We start from the raw sequence: 17438 nt of genomic DNA on the forward strand, positions 1-17438 counted from the left end.
GTTTTCTTTCCTGTTCCCTATGAGATTGTTAGGTATCCAACTCTAAGTCCCCATCCCACGTAACATTGAGTTAGACCTACAGGCTTCAGTCTGTCACTTCTGCAGCCCTCTGTTGAGATGGGACAGACTTGTGCTAAGGAGTGTATCCCTTTGATTGCTCTAGTTTTGGGGAGCAGCAGGCGAGCAGTGGCCATGGGGGGCTGGTGGGGACCCCTACCTTGCAGCTGGTGTGCACAGTCCGGGGGCATGAGAAAAAGATGTGAGACAGAAGGAGGCAGCTCAAAGACATCAGACTTTGGGCATAAAGTCCTTCTCAATAAAGCACTTCCCAGTTGGGTCAGTCAGGGCCTCTGCTACTTAACATTTTCCTGAATGTTAAGTATCAGTGAACATCAGAAAACAAAACCCTAAGAGGTACTATTGAAAGTCAGGCCAAGTAGAAATAAGACTGGGGGAAAATTAAGGTTTCCAAAGGTTGAATTCCTGAAGTTTAAAGCTATGCCCTGAGCTGGAGCTGTGTATCTCAGAATCTGGAGAACCCTGCTTTTGTCGGTCCAGGATAGGATTTGGGTGTGTGTGTGTGTTTGTGCATGTGCCTTTCATCTTTCTTCTTTGCATGGGGAACTGTCTGACTATAGATAATTAAAGATTCCTGCTGCAGCATTTGATGACATTCATAGTAAAGTTTCATGACTCCTTGCAGCTCTTTCTTGGTACTAACTTTCAACACCAAAGGAGAGCAAATTGCTACATGATTTTAAACACTTTAATAAAAAGACAGACTGTTAAGGCATGACTAATTATCTACAATTTGCCTCCTTTTTCCTCACGCTAGTGTGCTCTGGGTTTCACTGATGGGATTGTTTTAAAGATGGAGATTTAGAGTTTCGTGGAAAACCCTGAAAACTCTATATTTGAGCATATTTACTCTCTGGAAGCACTTAGCTCCTTCTATGAAAGCAGCAGAAAAAGCCAGAAGCTGAATCTATGGACTGTAAATTATGAAAGTCTGTCTCCAGCCAATATTGCAAAGCATCACATTTTGAAATATGGCCAAAATGATAATGATGAAACAAAACACCAACAAAGAGAGTCTGAGCTTTTCTTGTTGAATCCAAGTGAAAAGGAATTTGGTTCATGTTTAGACTGCCTAAGGCACAGTGTGGGGAGCTGAAAATTGCCCTTTATATCAGAAAGCTGTAGGGCACCTCCAGCATTTCTACTTTAACTTGCTTACAAGTAATGGCAGCTAATTGATATCCTGTACTATGCTTTTACCGTGACAAAGGATGTTTAGAATTATGTGAGTAAATGCTGTTTGCATGCAGGTGACCACTTCATGCATGTGACTTGCTGACTGGACAGCCCTGGGGCGGGTAGAGGGAGGGGAAATGCAGGCTTCAGCTCCAATTTTTTTTTTTGTTCATTAAAACAACAGCATTGATTTTCCCAGGTCAAAGCCAGGCCATTTCATGCAGCAAATCCGTGTTGAAAGGGATCAGAGTAATCATTTTTTACACGCTTGACTACTGCATGCCAGCACTGAGCTTTCAGCCACATGAACATAGGAATGATTTAATAGAGGAAGTGGCAGCAGGCTATTGTGCACAGTGAAGGCTCCATGTAACATGCATGACTGGCTCGCACACCATTAGGCTGGGTGTAAATAAAACCTGCTTCTGACACTGCCACAGGATTGGCTCACTGGAATGCCTCCACCACTGTCCTGGTGGGAGCTAATGTTCTGGCTTTAGAGCCCTTCCCCCTCCAGCCTCTGCCTTTGCTGTCCAAGCCACTGGAGCAGCTCTTCAATGCAGTACCGTAGTAATAATAACCACCTTCTTAAATAATGCCACAATGCTGACAAATGCCTGTTAAACCAAAATCCAGCCTGAAGAGAGAGAAGTGTTTAGAAGAGACTCTGGTTGGGTGGTTTTTTTTGCTAGGAACTGTGGGTGATGTGCATCTTCCCTGGAGCATCTCCCAGATTACTTGTCAACCTGCCATGCCGCAGGAGGGCTGCTTTCTGATCTGCCTTCAGCAGTGCTCATTCACCAGCTCTAAACTGCCCTGAAAAGCTCCTGTAAAAATAAGACAGTAATTCAGAAAGCAAGGTTAAGAAATAAACTGGGTAGAGAGAAATGAACTGTGTTGGTAGAAAAAAAAATTAGAAGTTGGATGTACATCAGCATATTCCTTATACCAGTACAGAAACAAGATATCTAGAATAGGTGTTTAGTATATCTAGTATTGGTGGATGGAATATTATAAACAAGCATTGCTTTATTCCAATAAAAAGGAGGCAAGTGATTTCTTGCCTCAAGTGTCCTTGTACTTCTTAATCAATTCACAACAGTGGGCTTGCATAACAGTCAATACAGAATATGGCCTGAATTATTTTACAGTGAGATGGACATAGAAAATTTTCTTCTGAATTATGGATCCTCTCAGTGTATCCTGTTCCAGGTATTTGGGTGCAACATGGTCCTTTCAATGCAATCTGTGTAATCTGAGTTGTGAGGATGAGTGATTGCTGTTTGGATTTTCTGGCAATATAGACCTTGGTTCTTTGGTGTTTGGAGTACTGGCCTCAAGATGGGAACCCTAAATACTGTTGGTGAAATCCCCACATCATCAGAGGGGCCTTCCACTTGAAAATACTGACAATGACTTCCCCTTCATGAGGGGAACTGTGCAAACTGTATGAAAAACCATGGAGTGAATTTTCCATCCATCCATCACAAGTGTGCTCTACATTGGCAATAAAATGAGCTAGGAGGAAGGAGGTCAAAGGAAGGGGAAGGAGTTGGTTCAGTCATGGACAATTGACCATAAGATCCCACTAGGAAATAAGAATGAGAGACAAAGTCAGCATCACATTTTAGACTCAGAGTAGGAGCCCTGTTGTCAGACAGTGGGGAGCAGCAGAGGAAAGAGGATAGATAATCTCTGCTAGTAAGAGAAGCTTGGTGCTACAACTGACATCAGTGCTATTGCTGTTGGAGCCACAGAAAGAATAGCTTAGGGGTGCTACTCTAGTTAGCCAAGTCTGTTTTTTGTAATTTCCTTGGACTGTTCTGGTGAGAAAAACAAAAGTGCTGAGGAACAGGTTCTGTACAGAAAGGCAATTTTGCATCTCATAACGTTAAATGCTGTGGGGAATAGCTTTGGCTCCACATCCCACCTTGGAGCACACAATATAAACTTCTGAAATGTTGTTGTATCAAGTTACAGTTTCATTTTCTGTTTGAAACACCTTGAAATTTCTAGGACAGCAGTTGTTTTGCATCCCATTTGGAGGTATCCTGCTTTGAAGATATATGCATCACACTGTTTTTCATTAAGATTTTGTACTTGCAGTTTTTGCCTTCACCTTTTTTACAGAAAAGATGCTCAATCTGGAATATGTGCTTGGAAAGAAGCCTAAGGGGAACACTCCAAAATATACAGAACTTAAGCAAAACCAGACTTTTTAGAGCTTTTGGCCTGGTCAAAACACACTTTTATGAGCACACATCCTTTTACAGTTTGGCAATTTTGCTGGTCAAGGTCAGTGTGCCTTTTTATCCCTAAGGTTACCCTCACGTACCTTGGTCTGTATTTCTCATACCTTAAGGCTCCCTGGGGCTTACCTTTGCTGAAATATGTTGTAGCTTCAGTGCCACTCTTCAGTCAGATCTTTCACACTGCACACCCTCACTGCTGTGCTACTCTCTTTATATGAAACTTAACCTAGCCAAAACTTAACCTATAGCTTAAGGTAGAGCAATAGATCTGTTGCAAAAGTAAATATTACATCCTGTGTATTTTCATGGCTATTTCACAGTCTGGTTATTCATACTCAAGCTAGGTTCAAGAGCGGTTATTCTGAGAGTAGGTAAATTCAAACTAAGTGAAAAACAAATCCTTCAGGGCATTTAGCAAATGACATTTTGCTTTATATAGTGCCTGGTCATAAATGAACGTGAAGTTATTTTACCCTGGGTTCATCTTACTGTGTTCTGATTGATTTTTGGTATAAATTTCTTTTTCGAATGGAGGAATGAATTCCGTTTACATGGTGGGAGGGTCAGCCAGTTTGCCAAGGTGCAGAGGTGGGGCAGAGACGGGAGGGTGCTGAGATCTGCTCCTGGATCTGTTGAGCTCCCTGGATGCCCACTTTCTTCATAAGTCATACATAGAGGAGTAGTGTGCTGTAATTCCCACAAAGCATGTTATTTATTACAGAGTCAAAATTTATGAGATCCTAACTCCGTCAAGTGCACCAATAAATTTGGGACTTCAGATGGATATTTTCTATATGAATGGAAAACTGCATTAATTTAAAAAAATTAAGTGTTGTGTGTTAGGGATGAGAAAGCTGTCATCTGCTTTGTGATATTCACCCCAAAGCTCTGCTTAGGCTGTATCTCTTTACTGATCCCAATTAACGTAAAATAAGATAAAAACGAGAGACTAAATGGAGAGGTCAGTGGCAGGAGCTTCCTGTCAAATGGCAACATTATTTTCTGTACCTGGGCTAATAAGCAGCCTATTAATCAGTGCATGTTTAGAACAAACTAGATCCACTTTTACCTTACTGTAAAGAAGAAGATATTTCATTTTAATTTCTCCTCAAAGCACTCTATGCCTCAGATAAATCATCCAGAGTCAGCATTCAAGGTGCAGATAAACAGACATCTCTCTTTTTCTTTCTCCTCTGTGTCTCACACAGCTGTACCCCCTGGAAGCCCCCTGCAGGTCACCTGTGTCATAGAGGAGCCCTTGGCAGAGGGTGGTGAGGAGGCTGTGTGAGGCAGCTCTGCCCTGCTGCATTGCCCCAGTGCACCCTAAGCTGCAGCCTGTCCTCTTGTCATAACTCACAGGCAGCCCAGACATGAGCTCTGGCTAGAAAAACACAATGAGTTAATGTCTCCTGCCACTGCTGCACTCTCAGCTGCCCTTCTCCCAAGGGCCAAGTGCTATTAAAGGAAGCCTCAGGTTGGAACCCTCCTTCTACACCGCAGGCTTCTGCTTCCCATTAAGTCAAATGGATATGAATGGGAACAAAATGCAAAAAAAAAAAAAATTACTGTCATTCCTCTAGTTCATACCCCAGCAATCTATTTTGCTTTGCTCAAAGTAGGACCCTTTTGCTGTTCTTGTGGCAAGGTGCATTGGAGCCATCCACCTGCATTTCTAGAGAGTCTTGGACTTGGACTTTGACTGTGGCTGGAGACAGAGTTTTTCCAGTGGGGTGGTTTAAAAGTGCTTCATTACACAAGAAGATGGTTTTAAGAGCCACAGTGGGGAAAAGAGGAAGAAAATCAAACATTACGGAAAAAGGCACTTAGTCGTAATCCAGCCATGCATGGAGATCTGGGCAGAAGGAATTTCCAGTCTGCTCAGCTGCTTCCTTGAAATGCTAGAGCTAGTCTAAAGGCATGTCAGGAAAGGAGATTGACCATTACTGTGGGGCAGAAAGAAAAAATAATTAACAGCACTGGGTGCATTAAACAGAAGGTCAGATCGGATGCTTCTGATATTGCTGTCTAAAGGTTGTCAAACAGCAAAGAGATTGTATTTACACTCAGACAAAATTTGAGAGACTGCTTCTGTAAGACACCGTGGTCAAAAGCCTCAAAAGTATTAAAAAACTTATTTAATGCCTGAATCCTTTTGATCTTGAGTGACGCTAGGATGATACTCAGAGCCCTTCCCATCCAGCAAGCGGAGGACTTGTTTCCCAGGAAGGGCTGAGCCTATTCCAGGATCTCTCCCTGCATATAATAAAATTGAATAGTCCACCATGTGCTCTCACCTCCCTTCAAGTATGCCGCTGCTCCCAGCATTTGGTCACCCTTAGAATCACACTTTGTTGGGGTCTTCCCAAACTGTCTGTCTTCTTGTTGTCAGTTTTTGGCTACGGTAATGTGTCAGGTCTTGCTTTTCCTTTTATCAAGATCTGTCTCTTCTCTTGATCAGGCAGTTTAATCTAGAGATTAACTGAAATGCATTCAAGGTAAGGGAATGCTGACATTGTCTTCCAGTGACTGGTACCAGAGAACTAAAATAACTCCTGCTTGCTGGTATTTGTAAGGCTTCATTTGTTCTGGCATGAGTTTTTTTGCTGGGTTGCAGTTTGAGCAATAAACACAGCTATGATAAGTGCCATAGGATGGCGATCTCAAGTTTGGTATAAAGGAGCCTTTTAGAGGTCCCTGTCTACCCAGAACTCTGTCAATCAGCTCTGGCAGTGCTCTCTTTTTCCTGCATTGGGTTATCCCAGATGTATCCAAATAAAAGCTCTGTAGACTAGGCTTTCCAAGAGACCATTCTCTTCCATTTTAAAGCTAGAATTTGCTGGTTAATTACTTGTCTCTAAAACAGACCTACTGGTTTCTAGCATGGATTATTGTAGTCAGAAGTCATAGGATAAGATGTGAATAGTTCTCAAAGTCAGCACAGAAGCAGATTCCCATGAATGAAACTAGGCAATACTTACTTGAAAATCCAAAAATTAGGCAATCAATAGATATTTTGGGGTTTTTTTAGCTTTTATTGAAGCACCAAGTTGACAGACATATTGAAACTATTTACATTCAAGTCTCAATAAATGCAATGTGGAAAATTCCTATAAATTATTTTATCTTATTTTTAAAATAAAATCTGCATGATCATTCATCATCTCTTCCCTGCTGACTGGCATCACTTGTGTATTTGCAGCCAAGAAAACCAGTTAATAGTTTCACTCAAACTTTCTGGCTCCAACTTTTGTTTTTGGCTTCTCCCATCCTTTTTATTCCTGCTGTGTCTTAGGATAGACTCTGTGTCAGCTACAAAACTTTTAGAGTTTTGTGGGGTTTTTTTCCCCAACCAAGCCATTGCTCTGATTATATTAAACCAAGCAAGGAAATGTAACCTGTTGATTTTTTTTTTGATGTGTGTATGTTTTTGTTCTTTCTCCCAACAAACCACTGCTATTACATCAGGGACATACATTTTTTCCCTCTTTGCTCTACCGTAGGCCCTGACTTGGCATCTTATGTGGCAGGCACTTTGTAGAGGCTGGCTAATGCTGGTCCTTTGACTGTAAGGGTCAGTAGCAGTAAAGAACTAGGAAAGGTAGGCTGGACCAGTTCCATCCTGCTGGCTTGGGTCCTTCATCGGCTCACCTCTGTGTGCTGAGACCTAATCAACAGGGAGCAGACACAGGCTCTGAGAACTTCAGGGGATGTGTGCCCTCTGAGTGCCAGATCCTGGAGTCAGGCACCAAGGAGCACTGAGGTATTGGCGATGGAGAGAGACGGGGAGACTGACTTGGTGATCAGAATCCGATTTTATTGTGGGATACAAATGCTCATATACTATTTCAGGGAGACTAGTAATGTGTACTACAATGATTAGGTTAAAATCACATACACAAACTTATGCATATAACAACATCTCTTGCTTGCAGAGTTTAATAGGATTTTCTTTTCTGGTAAACCTGTTTGATTTAATCTTCTTGCAATCTAGGTCTAATTTTCAAAGTTCCATTTTTCCTTTTGCCAAGGCATCCTGTTATCAAATCTCTTATGTTAACCAGGTCCAAAGTCCATCATCTGTTTTTTTGTCCCCCAACATTTCAACATTGAGGGTGTCACTCATGGTGGGTCAGCACTGCACATTGCAGTTACAGCTCCCATGTCCTCCCTGGGTTCTGTCTACATTTTCTTCTGTGTCTGAGAAGGCCAGACATACATCACTTGTAGACTTCTCTGCAATGGAAAGGAGACGCAGTAGCTGTGCTAACATGCAGTGGCACTTTCTCCATTGGCAGGTTCACAGAGGAGGAGGCTCATTCCAGCTTTATCCCTTGACACTGCCTCCCCAGCGAGGAAGCCTGCCAGCAGCCCCGGGGTGCGCTGGGTGGATGGGCCACTGCGGAACGGGCAGAGGGGGCTGGGGGAGCCCTTTGAGATCAAAGTCTATGAGATAGATGATGTGGAGAGGCTCCAGCGACGGCGAGGTGGGGACAGCAAGGTGAGTGCCATCCATGTAATCTCCTGGCGGGTCTAAATTGCGAAGGTCAGCACTTAAAACATACGATGGGGAGGAGTATCTGAGGTTGAGTATTTTAGAGTAACGATGGATTATAGACTTCATTATTATTTTAAGGCATTTTTCCTACCTAGCCTCTGACACTTGTTGAAGCTGTTTGTGATGTTTGGAGAAACTTGTTGGAGCAAGGTTTCCACTGTACTTCACCCATAGCAGATTTGTTTACAGAGGAGATTGTGAAATAATATTGAGATCTTCACACAGGCTTGGATGAGGATAGTTCTATTATTGGAATTGTTTCCACACTAGCAAGAGTAGCACAGTCCTCAGATGGTTTCATTTGCTGCGTGTCTTTGTGGCTGCCACCCCTCAGAAGTCATGTGAGGCCAGGCTGGCTGTCTCCAGCACTGCACCTCATGCTGTTACTGTGCTCCAGAGCTTTACAGAAAATATGTCTTCTTTATTAATGACTATGAATTGCTAGAGCTTTTCATAACATACTCCCTTTGTTTAAGGATGTTTCAAATTTGATATTGCTACCAGTTCTCTTATTTTAAAATATGACTAATGCATTACTCATGCATCAAGCACAGGGGTGTATTTAGGCTTTCAATACAGCAAGCAATGGATTTCCTACTCCCAAGAGCTTAGATTTTCTTAGCCAAACTGTGGTGAAAAAAAAGAAATGTTTTCCTACAGCTAATCTAATTTCAAGATGCTGCCTGGTATTAATTATTATGGTTTATTATTAACTACCATTACAAAGTCTCTAAAGCTCACTGATGGAAAACATGAAAACCAAACAAAAGCAATAAAAATAAAGCAGATGATGGATGATTTCATGCAGTGATTCATATACTTCCAGAATAAGTGGCTCATTGTCAGTATTATTGATTGGGAGATCATTTCACTGAATGGACCTAGGCATTTCTTCTCCTCTTCACCTATTATTTCCCTGCTTCTTTTTCCTGGCTGGCAGGAGGTGATATGTTTCAATGCCAAGCTGAAAATCCTGGAGCACCGCCAGCAGAGAATCGCTGAGGTCAAGGCCAAGTATGAGTGGTTAATGAGAGAACTAGAGGTGACCAAACAGTACCTGATGCTGGATCCTAATAAGTGGCTCAGTGAATGTAAGAGCATTATTTTATTGCCTGAACTCATAGGTTTCCTTTGGTTTATTTAATAGGGGGGAATGGAAGGAAGCAGAAATGTCTGGTAAGAGTGAGATGTAAGCTACTGTTTGTAAACTAAAATGAACCAACACAGGACCTTAGGGCAAGCTTTAGATTGACTGTCTTTCTAGAACTAGTTTCTGTAACTCTTATTAAATGTTAACAGTAGAACTGAACAATTCTTTTTGCCTGAGAGCTGAAGGTTGAAATGGTACAGCATTCTAGTGGTGGATGTTGCCATTGGTAGATTAACGTTCACGCGTTTCAGTCCACAGCTCCTGAAAATGAGATTTTTTCTTTTGGCCTCAGATCACTCAAACATATGAGTAATATTATAAATCTGCTCTTCTACCACAAAATAACACTGTGGAGCAAACTTGTCCCTTGGCAGCACTGGGCTTACATGAAATGAAATGAAATTTGGCCCATTTTTTATAACTATAGATGTGTAAAGTTCAGAGAGCTTAAAGGGCATTCACATTCAAATGAAGAAGGACCTCATCACCTCTAAGGAAAAAACCATAAAGAGTACTGCAGTACTTATACAACAGTTTTTAGTATTAGCAAGCAGATAAGTTCATATCAAAGAGTTCTAGATAAAAACCCACAATGTGCAAAAGTTTATTTAGGATAATTGTGAGTGGCAAAAGGAGGCAGGTTGGTGCATTCCCTTACAACATCCTAACTCTTCCTTTAACAGCTGCTTTAAGTTGACACCAGGTTGGTACATTCTGCAAAACAACCACAGTATAGGTTTCAGGAACACTATAAAGGAAGAGAGTTAAAAAGGACAGTTTTAAAGAGAGAGACAATTTGCTATGCACTGCTGTCCCCTTACTGTGTGATGCCTTTGCTTCTAATTCCAATGCAGTAAGTGCAGAAATCCTGGAGGGTTGCAGAGACATCAGGAACCAGATATGATGGGCAGTGCTGGCTCAGACAATTACACTTGGCTTCCATGGAAGTTGCTGGGCACTCGTGTTGGAGGGATTTTAGTGTGTGCCTTCCCTTGCCTTGCTGGAGTGGTCTACTGGGAATCACATGGAATAGGGAGAGGTGTGAGGAACAAGGAGCCTGGAGGTTTGTTTTAAATTCCAAGTTCTGAATTCAACAAAAGGATTGCTCTCCCAGGAGAGAGCAGCTATTTAAAGCTCTTTCTGGTCAGCAGAATGTGTGAGAAAGTATATTCAACATATTAGTATTCAATATATGCTGGAGAATGATGGAGCATGGCAAAGGCATCTGCAGTTCTGGTGAGGATGGCAGAGCAGATCACTACAGAAAGCATCCAATGCAACTTAAGAGTATTTTTCACTGTGGGCAAGCTGCTGTGTCATTTTGATAATCATTAAACTGAAAAGGCAACTTTCAAAGACAATGGCAAGCCAGAGGTGATGTATATAGTACTGATGAGTTTGAAGACTTGAATTAGCTCTGACTCTCCCACCAGTCATCACTAAGTATGGTCTACTTTTCCTATCTGTGTGTTTTCTTTCTCACAGTTGATCTGGAGCAGGTATTTGAGCAGGATTCTCTGGAATACCTGGAGGCCCTGGAATGTGTGACTGAGCGTTTGGAAAACCGTGTCAACTTCTGCAAGGCCCATCTCATGATGATCACCTGTTTTGACATCACCTCTAGACGCCGATAAAGGATGAACCTCAAGAGAATTTCAGTGCACATCTCTGCCATCCTCCTTTTCCCTTCCAAACAGCATCCCAAAGACAAAAGAATGAGGATGAAGGTTGGAGTCAAGTCTCAGCTGTGTGTATGAGAGATTTGCTATACTATACAGAGGAGTAGTATTAAAAAACAAACAGAACAAGCATGGAAAATGGAGATAGAAGGTTGTTGATACTCTTAGCCTAAAAGAGCACTTTGTGGAACCTTTTAAGGACATATCTGTAAATAAGAACTGCTGGCAGAAGACACTTCTTTCCCTGCATTAGCTGAGGAAGGAGGAAAGGTGGTTGTGGGACTTCCATTGAGAGGTTCATTAAAAGAAAACCTATCCAGAAAAACTATTCAAGTGCCTTGCAAATCTTTGTTATCCAAACATTTATGTTCATACTTTATTGTGTACAGATGGTGCTAGTCAAGAAAAGAAAAAGGAAAAAAAAAAAACAAATACAATTTTGAAATGTATTTACAGCTTGTTTTTCTCTTGGTGTTTTCTCCTATTTCAGACTTGCTGTTTCTAAGTAACTTGTGTTTGTAGAGATATTTCCTAATCAGTACAACATATGAATAAATGTTAACTGTCTTTTCTTGTTACCAGAGTAAGGCCACTCAAAGAGAAATTTAGCTTTCCTAGATGACACAAACATATTTCTAGCAGAGAATAAGGTTTGTTTAAATGCTGTTCTGTACTCTCTTATATGCTGGAGAGCACCATTATTTTCCCAGCCTGTTTTGCAGTGTATGAGAGAGAAGTGACATTACTGTGAAGTAAATATCTTTTCAATTTGATCCAAACCCCATTACTTGTTTTCTTGTTCATATGTTTTGCTTTGTACTGGCTGGAGTTATGAATGACAAGGTACTTTTATCCTAACCCCTTTTCCTGGTGCTAGTAACTTGCTGGAAGATTGTCCTCTAGGCTAAGGGTTCTTTCTCATGTTTATCAGTCCAAAAATGAGTGATTTGTTCTTTCTTGAGACTATGACATTTAGCTTCACCTCTTTACAACATATACCACTGCGACACATGTTTTGACAGCTTCTGATCCCTGGCCCAGTGTGTCCATACTCACAGATGTACCTGAGGAGTGCAGGCTCTGCTCAGCTCAGCACATCTGGAAATAAGGCAAATGAGTAGACACAGCACTTCAAGCATGTTGGCTATAGCATCTTTACTAATCCTCAGTACCTGAAGCCATGGCAAAATTCACATTGACATCAAAAGGACAAGGGTTAGCAGCTCCCTACACATCCAGTTATTTTACTAGTTGGCCTCTTTGTCTACAAAACAGTTTGTAGGAAGGAACATCCTTTGTATTTCATAAACAAATATGCAAAACCGCATTTTAATTACATATGAGCATGAAGAATTATTTTGTTGAATTAGATTTCTTATTCCTCTATGCTGAAATAAGCACATTCAGAAAATTTCCCCTCTCATACATTTATGCTACCCTCCTGTTGCTTATGAGGAAATAAGACTATTATTTAATATACTCAAAATGCATCAATTAACTGCTTACTTAAGTGCAACTCTTCTTTCCCTGCACCATTGTATCAATGCAATGTTACAATACCCCAACATTAAAATAATACTGGTAGATTTTCTAGTGGTTAGGTGAAGAGAAAAGCTTTTTTAAAAAGCAGAAGTAACATTTGTATAGTTTTATTTTCTTTTAGTGCTCTACAACTTGTAAAAATGAATCTTACTCACTCTGTTGCCTTTGTCACTGGATTTTGTAGAAAATTCTACTTAAAATCTATAGGATTATTTGGAAAGGAAAAAAAGGTCCTGTGTGGAAGTCACTTTCTAGTCTGTTCCACAGCAATTCCCTATAATGAAAGTTATATTCTAAGTATTAAAGACATATCCCTTTCTCTCTCAAAGAAAAATACCCCAACCAACTCTGAAAATCCCCCCAAACAATGTAATTTATTTGACTTTCTCCTCTTTATAGCAATTTCAGTAGCAGTTACTATGTATTGGTCCTTTGGAGGCCATCTCTTCTTTCCAGGGCCCCATGGATTGAGTACAGCTGCAGAGAGCCAAGGAAATCATCCCTGCACACAGTCCATGAGTTAAACAGGAGTGGTGATGTTTCCATAAACCAAGTGGACACATTTCAGAGCTATTGTAAAATACCTATTTCATGTAATATTCCTCACCCACAGTAACTCAATTATTCATTGATGCTTGATTTGGTACTTCTGCAGCTTAGGAAGCATTGCAAAAACATGTGTACCTAGCCATTGTTTTAAAGAGTAAGAGTTTATGTTCACCCTGTTTATCCCAATAGACAAAAATTGATCCCTGAAACCAAATTGATTACACCAGGGATGAATTTAGTATACTAAAAATATGTACTAATTGAGCAGAATTGCAGAACTTACAAATATTCTGTTTCTGTGGACCTAATTAGAGTATCCATTAACTCCCATAATATACTAGTATTCATGTTCTAAAATCCATATGCATTCTTGACTTTCTGTCATTTCATTTCAGAATTTGCCACTATGTTTTTAAGAATTTCAATGGCTCAATACAAAAAAAGGAATGCAAAATTTTGTGGAGATTTGACATGATAAAACGTTATCTTCTTGAAAACAGCTTTTTACTTCAAAATTTATATTACTGTAACTCAAGTATTTGCAAAACACATGAAGCATTCAGGGCTTTATTATGAAATCGATCTCAGTTTGCAGTAGCCAGCATTTTAGAGAAGATACATACACTTCTGCAAGAAATCCAGGAAGCCCCATTCTTTAAGCATTGCCAGCATAATGCTGGTTTTATGCTGATTTTTTAAAAGGCATCATGTAGCCCAAAATACACAAGAGCAACACGAATGTAATGCCTAATCATTTTCACATTCAGAAATCAATCTTATTTCCCTGGGACAGCTTTAGCAGGAAACAGCAGTGTTAACGTAATTAGGTTTGAAGGTTAATTCTTTGTTCATGCGTGTCACAGGAGATCGCAGCTCTTCATTGTCAGGCTGTGAGAGGACTGTGGAACACCAGCACTGCTCCACATCCCCGCCGGCACCTGGGGGCGCTTCCTGGGAACTGCTGCTCTTGCCATACGGGAACCTTATCCATACAGGGGCAGGAGTTGCTCTAGAGCCATAAATTCAAGTGTAACCATAGGCTGGAGACTTTGGCTGTGCTGAGGGTGATTCAGACATCCTTTTGTCTGTGTCAGCTCTCACAGCAGCTGGCTCTGGGAGTTAGGTCAATTTGTACTCTGAATGGTGTGGGAGAGCCCTAATTCCTGGTACATTTGTCACACTTCTTTTCTTTTGCCACGCATGCCTTGCATTTGCCTCAAAACAATTCCTTGTCAGTTCGTTCAGATCTAAGTAATCCAAAGCATTACTTTACAGAAGGACAAAGAAGGAAACTAATACTCTCCTTTCTTTGATTTTCTTCTCATCTCACCTGCTCTGATAAAACTGAGGCACAATTGCATTAGGAATTAGAAGAGTTATTACAAAATAAACCCAGTTGTGATGAAAATTCATCCACCTGCCATTTTTTGGGGTATTTACTGTTAGTTATATAGTAGAAGATCATGCTACTCTTATGTATTTAACACTTTCTCACTCTCAGAAGAGTTATAACAAAGTAAACCCAGTTGTGAGGAAAATTCATCCACCTGCCATTTTTTGGAGAATTTACTGTTAGTTGTACAGTAGAAGATCATGCTACTCTTATGTATTTAATTCCTTCTCATTTTGTGTAAGGGCCACACAGGGCTTTTGCTGAACATCTGTCTTCGATCCAGTCTAAGATGACCCACTGCCATAAATCCTAGCTTCTGAAACTTGCAGGTCCATAAAATAGTAGCTGGCACAAAGCAATGGCATGATCCTCTGACATGATTCTTAGTGGGAGCTGCATAGAATGTACAAAAAGGGATCAAAGAAACACACTGGCATTTTTTTCTTTTATCTCTAAATGTGGCAATTATAGAGGCTGAAAGCTGGGAGTGATGCTGGGAGCACTACATACCAAATCCCATGTTTTCTCACAGAAAAGTCTGTCTTGAAGTGTGGGGTTTATGTCTTCACTTTTTTCATTTATCTCAATAATATGGCTGGGCTTAAAATAGGGACCTGTGGCATGGAATTCAAATGTGATGACAGCTGAAAAATATGGGCTCTTACAAAAATCACCTTTTACAAATGTTTGTGATTTTGCTGTATTGTTTTTAATGAGCTAAAAATCATTGTAGAAACACGAGTTGTACATGCATCAGTAAATACACACGCACACAGCCTGAGATGGCCCCCTTGCACATTGCTGAGGGGAAGGGCCAGAGCTGCTCACAGGTGGCAACATCACCACTCCCCTTCCCTCCTCCAAGGAGTGCCTGCCTACAAAACCATTTCCCTTACACTCACCTGAGTGAAGTTAACTTATGCCATACTATAGGGAAAGCTTATGCTTGAAACTCTTTCAAGGGCTTCTTTAAAAGGTTCTTTCTTACCCAGGTTCTTCTGTAGCCAAATTGCTGCAGTTCCCATGTAGAACCTGTTAAAGCCTGTTAAAGTATTCCAGATTAACTACTCTATATTTCAGAGTGTCATGAAATTACAGCAAGATATTTCATAATCTCAGCTGTTTAACACACAATTTCTGCACATGCTTGAGGCATACAGCATAGTTACATCAACTGAGAGCCTGGACTTTTGATGGTCTGTGAAGCTTCCTGTCTAGTCCTAACAGAGTTAAAATTGTAAATTGAAGCTTCTGCATTGCAGAAGCAAATTTAATTCTCCTAAGCCAGAGGCTGAGCAACCTCTGATGCCAGTTCATATGATGGGAAGGATGGTTGCACAGCATCAGGGATGCGCCAGCTCACTGCAGAGACCATTAAATACCAACAGGAGTGGATGATGACCGTAGAGAGAAGCATTTCTTCTCCAATCCATGGATGGTGGCATACCTCGCTTAATCCTGATATCCTCATTGTCTGTGTTTTGCAACTCCCAAGGCTTTTGCATTGGCAACACACAGCAATTTTTAAAGACATAAGGCTGGCTGTTGCTAGCTATCCTAAGATTTGTGAGAGGTTTCCAAATAACCATAGCAAACAAAACTGTGAATGATTTGTCAATGCAAAGTTAATAATCTCTCTCTCTCTCGCATTTATTGTGCTCATCCCAGGGTTATCTGAGCTTCCATACCTGTTCCTGGAAATAATAAACCATTTTATTATTGTCTTTATCTTTTCTTCTTTCTCCTTCTCAAGCAACCTTTCAAAACAAACACACAAAAAAAATCCCTTGGAAATGTAGCACCCTTTTGCCACCAAATTCACAAACAGCAGTCTCGTGCTCACTTATGCAAACTTTTGAAGCTCACAAAGGGCATGATGATTCTGCAAAGAATGGAGGTGCTGAAAGTAGCTGAAATAGTAGCGTTCAGTAGCATTCAGTAGCGTTCAGCTATAGTATTTCAAACAAACTACCTTCAAACCCTCCTGGACAGGAAATAAAACACAACCCAAACCATCATCTTACTTTGAGTGGTCCTACTTAAGTATTGAGCAAACTTTATAATAATGGTAATAAATTGGTGCTTGAGGCAGTTTCAGCTATATTACATATTCTCTATATACTATAGATATGGATGTATTCACCCTCTTTATTGTATATGTGTGTGTGTGAGTATTTACATGTAGCACACATACATATATGTTTTATGTATGCATAGATACTAACTTTTCTACATTTTACTTCTTTCCCACCCATAGCTGAAACTGCTGGTTACTAACATCCACATCCACATCATATTCTATGTATGAAGGATATAATTTATTTGTAAACTCAGGATGTTCTTGTTTTATAGAGTTGCTTGTATTTTATAATTTATTTACACATCATGGTTGGAAATGCTTATCTAAGTGCTATGCATTGAAGTGTATGTTTGCTAAATCCATTTCACTCTGTCCATGGCTATGTTCTTTCTCATTATAACAGTGGTATAAAATAGGGCTAAGGAGGAGAGAAACTGATAGATGTAGAACTTATTCTGGTCCCATCATTGGGCAATTCCAGGAGAGGATGTATCAGTAGTATATATATATATATATATTTTATCAGCTAAATTTTATGGGGAAAAAAGGAGAAAGAACAGCATGAGGACAAGTTCAAAATGTGGAAAGTCACAGCCATTTCCAAGTTTGTCAAAAATTGCATTGAACCTTTTGCCATTAAAATTGTAAAGTTTATTGTTTGCTGGCTAAAAATATCCCTTTTGTGGTATTTGAGGTGTGAAACATTGTCAAAAATATGATGTCTGGAAAAAATCAAACTATAGTGGCATTAAATGTTTACTTTTATCTTACCAATATATCTGCCTCCTCCTCCTGACTCTTTCACTTTAGATAAGAGCATTTCATGGCATTTCATACTGGAGAATGCTTTTGACCCACAAGAGGATGTGGTATCGTAACAGTGAAAGTGAGCAAGAGAGCAAGATCAGACCTGAAAATAAAATGACCAAAGGGGTTCTGTCAAGCAAGTATTACTGAGAAGCAAATTCACCAGAAAACAGTAAG

The 17438-nt window shown here is 40.3% G+C and overlaps 1 protein-coding gene across 1 annotated transcript in view; it reads left to right on the plus strand.

The window, feature by feature from the left end:
- KIF26B (kinesin family member 26B) overlaps positions 1–17224 on the plus strand; it is a 279374-nt gene extending 262150 nt beyond the window's left edge. Inside the window, exons 13-15 of the mRNA XM_030944701.1 lie at positions 7802–8004; positions 9002–9152; positions 10697–17224. Coding sequence (XP_030800561.1) covers positions 7802–8004; positions 9002–9152; positions 10697–10845 — 503 coding nt within the window. The 3' untranslated portion in view covers positions 10846–17224. The remainder of the gene's footprint in view (positions 1–7801; positions 8005–9001; positions 9153–10696) is intronic.
- The last annotated feature ends 214 nt before the right edge of the window (positions 17225–17438 follow it).

Source organism: Camarhynchus parvulus, chromosome 3 (genome assembly GCF_901933205.1).
Source record: "Camarhynchus parvulus chromosome 3, STF_HiC, whole genome shotgun sequence".
Lineage (NCBI taxonomy): Eukaryota > Metazoa > Chordata > Aves > Passeriformes > Thraupidae > Camarhynchus > Camarhynchus parvulus.